This window comes from Syngnathus floridae, unplaced genomic scaffold, assembly GCF_059516105.1.
Source record: "Syngnathus floridae isolate MCC-2025c unplaced genomic scaffold, RoL_Sflo_1.0 HiC_scaffold_35, whole genome shotgun sequence".
Taxonomy (NCBI): domain Eukaryota; kingdom Metazoa; phylum Chordata; class Actinopteri; order Syngnathiformes; family Syngnathidae; genus Syngnathus; species Syngnathus floridae.
The window spans coordinates 359,919-364,063 of NW_028284064.1; the positions used below are offsets into that span (position 1 = coordinate 359,919).

General features: G+C 53.7%; 1 protein-coding gene across 1 annotated transcript; it reads right to left on the reverse strand.

Moving 5' to 3' along the window:
* Window positions 1-310: 310 nt before the first annotated feature.
* On the reverse strand, window positions 311-823 carry LOC148378585 (janus kinase and microtubule-interacting protein 3-like). Its single transcript, XM_088367775.1, has 4 exons — window positions 759-823; window positions 605-682; window positions 368-548; window positions 311-324 (listed from the first exon to the last, which is right to left on the reverse strand). Exons 1-4 carry the CDS (start codon window positions 780-782, stop codon window positions 311-313), a joined length of 297 nt encoding a protein of 98 aa, XP_088223901.1. The 5' UTR covers window positions 783-823.
* Window positions 824-4,145: the final 3,322 nt, after the last annotated feature.

Sequence of the window (4,145 nt, forward strand, 5' to 3'; positions counted from 1 at the left end):
TGTCACCGTGGCGGGGGGTATACGTTGGCATCGGAGCGTCTGCCAACGTCTGAGACCGGCTGGCAGTGTATCGGAGGTGTCGAGTGCGGTGCCGCTGGAGCTCACTCACCAGCTGGTGTTAGGGCCACAGAATGAAGGCCAAGGAGAAGAATAGAAAGAGAAACAGAAACTTCTCCTCCAATTGTTTGATTTGTCTCTTCTGAGCTTCGATGAATTCTTTCAGCTCTTTGTTCCTCTAGGACGGACAAATGGAAAGTGGCATTCAAAAGCCAGTAAGCGTGCAAGTAAGTGCCGGGCTGGCTTTGGGCCCTTACCTGTTGCGCGCTGTGCAGCAGATCCATTCTCTCTTGGAGGATGCAAGCGTCGCGCTCCCTCAACTCGCACATCAGGGCTCGCTTCCATTGGTCCACGGCGCTCCTAAGCTCTTCTCTCTGATCCGCCGTCAGCACGTCATTCACGCCAGCGTGGCTGGCTTTTTCGCCGTCCGTGGCGGGGCAGTCCCGCTGCGGTAGCGCCTCGTACAACATGGCCTCCAGCTCCAGGATCCTCTGGGCCGCAATCCTCGTCCATCAGTGGTCCGGCGGGAGATTTGAGGGCGGCTTACCTTATGAGCCTGGTCCATGGAACACTTCCTGAAGTCTAACTCTTCATCCAGGTAGCCCTTCTGCTTGCAGAACATATCCTAGCACAGCTCAAGGTCAGAATTGTTGGGGCACATTGCCGGAGTTCCCCTTGGCTGATGTCGCGTGTCTGTCTACCTTCTCACTTTCAATGTCCAACATCTTCTGTTGAAGTGCTGACTTGGTCACTTTGATGTATTCTAACCACTGAGGAAAGGCTGCTGTCACATAAGCAGAATGCGAGAGCGTGCGTGGACGTGCGCGTTACCTTCTCGGCTAGGGTGAGAAGGGTCCTGGCGTGAATCACGACCACCTGCTCCTCGTTGGTGAGATTCTGCAAGAGCCCAAAGGCACAGCGTCAACAAGCTTCTTTCAGCGCAAAGCCTTCCAAAAGTCACATTTGAGCCGCCGAGTCTCGTGGAGTGCGAACATAAGGAGTTCGACATACACTTACGGCGTTATAGCCCAGGATGTCCAGCTTCTTCATCAGATCACTGATGACGATGTCCGGGGGAAAGGCGCAAGGAGCAATGTAAGGTGTTCTGGGACCTCGGGTTAAGGTTAGGGTTGCGAGGGACGCCTTACGTACGCTCACGCCCTCGGCCTCGCAGTAGATCTGCAAAGGGCTGAGGCCGTCTGGGAAACGGACTTGCAGAAACTTCAAGACGGGGGAGCGCCACTCCCTCTCCTGAAAGGCAGAGGCATGCATCCGTCCGTCCGTCCGTCCGTCCGTCCGTCCGTCACATCTCTGGCCTCAACACGCTTGTGCGAGTCTTCCCACCTCCAGCTCCAGGATGCGGAACTCAAGCAGTTCGTTTTGGTCTCGGATATCCTGGATGTGCTCTTTCAGACGCGCTTCTTCCGCCTCCATCCGCCTGACCTGAAAAGACAGTCAGACCTCATCTGCGGGGCTTCCCGACAGGTGTGACGCCAAGCGACTCCGCCCAGCGCCTTTCTTTCCGTCACCTTTTCGGCCAACTGCTGATTGCTCTGACGCAGCAGCTGCTTCTCCTCCACCCACTTGACATTCTAGAAGAGACAAACGCGTGGACAGCTTTGGAATGTTGTGTCATTTTCATCCACAAATTCTTTGGTTGACTGGAAAATGACATTTGCTTTTCTCCGCATTTTCCCAGCCACGTTCGGGGGGGGTTGGTCCAGTAATGCCAGACGGATGAGTGACTGAAGAATGTAGCTATTTTGTCTGAGAAAAAGGTGTGCTCATTGATGAGCTTACCTGTCCTTGTTGCTTCAGCGCTGACTCCAGATCTGCTACTCTGCTTTGATAGTGACCCATTTCTACCATCAGCTTTTCTCTGGTCTGAAAGGAGGAGGAGGGAGGCTCCTCCTCCTCCTTTCAGACCAGAGAACACCCGAGGCTGGGTGAGAACGGGGAGGCTGCGACCCGGCCGGGGGTTGCGGGAAGGGGCGCCACCTTGATCTCCTTCTCGGCGTCGTAGTCCCCTTTCGCTGGTCTGGGCTAGCAGAGCGTAGGCTCGTTGCAGCGCTTGATATTCTTGCGTCAGCTGGCGGTAGCGAAGCTCCGCCTCTTCATGCACACACCAATGCAACACAGCACTAGTACCAGAATCAGTCAGACCGGCGACAAAGCACCCGCGACGCAAAGACGAGTCCGATTCCAGGCTGAAGAGGAATGTTTGGTGTCAATACGCTGGCAGAAATGGCGGGCTACCTCTTCGGGTTCCGTGTCGGGGGTTCTGTCGGTGTGAAAAGACAAGGACGATCCGTCCGAGTCCACCAACACGTCTTCGTCGTAGCCGTAAAATGTTTCGATGACCTGCGGGCGCGGAAGCAAACATCTCTCTGAACAAACTGAAGCGACACCTCACGATGAATCGACGAGAGGAACGATAGCGAGAAAAAGGCCATTTCATCTTGCGCAACACCAAGCAGCCGCAAACAAACAGACTCACCTTGCAGGACCTCACGCTTTGTTCCTCCTCAGAGATTCTCGACGTCGGTATCGTAGCAGCAAATCTCTCTCCTGTCGACACAAATAATCCGCCTTTGAGATTCTTTGGATGCAAAGGGAACGAACGGCTCCGGCGCAGAAACAAACGCGACTCACAATGACATTTCTGACATGAGCTCCTGTCTCCAGAGCCTGAAAAACACGTCACCGGCGATGATTGGAGGGACGCTCGTCTTTTCCAAAAGTGACAACTACAGGGTGTGTCAGGGTTTTCCAGATTATCTTTATCGTATCATTGTGTTGCTTTGACTTTGACTGCGACCTGTAATAAATAATATTATTTATCCCTTATTTATCCCTATCGCTTATCCCTTCCTACACAAAGTCGTAAAACACCCCTTGCTATGTTTTGACTAGAGGTCAAGGGCTTCCTCTATTCAATCCACTCTTACACCCACCCTGTTTCTCTTAATTAAAATGCTCGTGCAGGAGCCGAGAGTCAGACTTCATTCGTACAACGGATGGACTCTCCACCTGCAGGTGTCCAAAAGAACTTACTTGTCTCCCGTGTGGTTCTTGCAAAATAAGTTGGAGCGAGCGCAACTCTAACAGGGTGCATTTTGCCACTAGCTGCCTACGGACAATGACGTCGCGCTCGCGGCTCATGGTTGACGGGCTGAGCAGCCGGGCAAGTCCGTCGTTTTCAGCGCACAGCGAGTGGCAAAGGCGCTGACAAAACGGGAGCTTTGAGCTGCTGAAAACGGCAAAACAAGTCTAAAGCGTGTTCAAACGCGTGCGCACAATGCTCCTGCTTGAAAGGTCGGAATTTAAGGGGCCAATTTTTTGGATGGCGGCCGCCGGCCAAGCTTTGGACGGAAAAGGTTTCCTGGCGACAGCGAGCGAGCGCGGCGCTGCCGTACGTGCACCGAGTCGCCTGCCTGAAGACCTTGGACAAGTCGTCGATGATGTGCCGCTGCTCCACAACTTGAAGGAACTCCATTTCACCGTCCTGCTGGCCGCAACCGCGGTCCAGGTCATTGAGCGAACTAGGCCTTCTCTGTGGAACACAAATGCAGTGGACTCTGTTGGCACGCCGCCGTTGTCCGCGTCGACTTACCAAGCTTGCCATCTCCTCGTTCTCCTGGGTGACAAAGCGCACTTTGTTTTCAAGGCGACACAGCACCAGCGAGAGTTCTTCATTCTTCCTGCTCAGGCGTTTGTTTTTGTACAGGAGTGGCAGAAACTGGCTTTCTGTTTCTCTCAGTCGCTTTAGCTGCAAGCATGAAGTGCGGGATGTGAAAGACGCACAACACGCGGGCCAGAACGTATCCATTCCTTTTGCATCGGTTTGAACGGAATCGTGGCTTTGGCTCCCAATAAAAGACATCTACCAGGCAACCGACTCGCCGCGCCGCTCAACTAATAAGCAAGCGCAATGGGTGCCTCGCTGGATGGCGCGCATCAAACGTAGCGCAAACCTTCAAGCGTGCCGTCAATAAATTACCAGTTCATTGCGCTCTTCAGAAAGCAGGGCGTTTCGATCCTCCAGTTTCCTGATGACTGCGCTGAGCTCAGCGATTTTCAGATGAAAC

Excerpts from the sequence above, each read along its gene's own strand:
- LOC148378585 (XM_088367775.1), bottom strand. The coding sequence starts at position 782 with ATGTTGGACATTGAAAGTGAGAAG. Across the intron at positions 683-758 it reads TGGACATTGAAAGTGAGAAG|GATATGTTCTGCAAGCAGAA; the intron begins GTAGACAGACAC and ends GAGCTGTGCTAG. Across the intron at positions 549-604 it reads CCATGGACCAGGCTCATAAG|AGGATCCTGGAGCTGGAGGC; the intron begins GTAAGCCGCCCT and ends ATTGCGGCCCAG.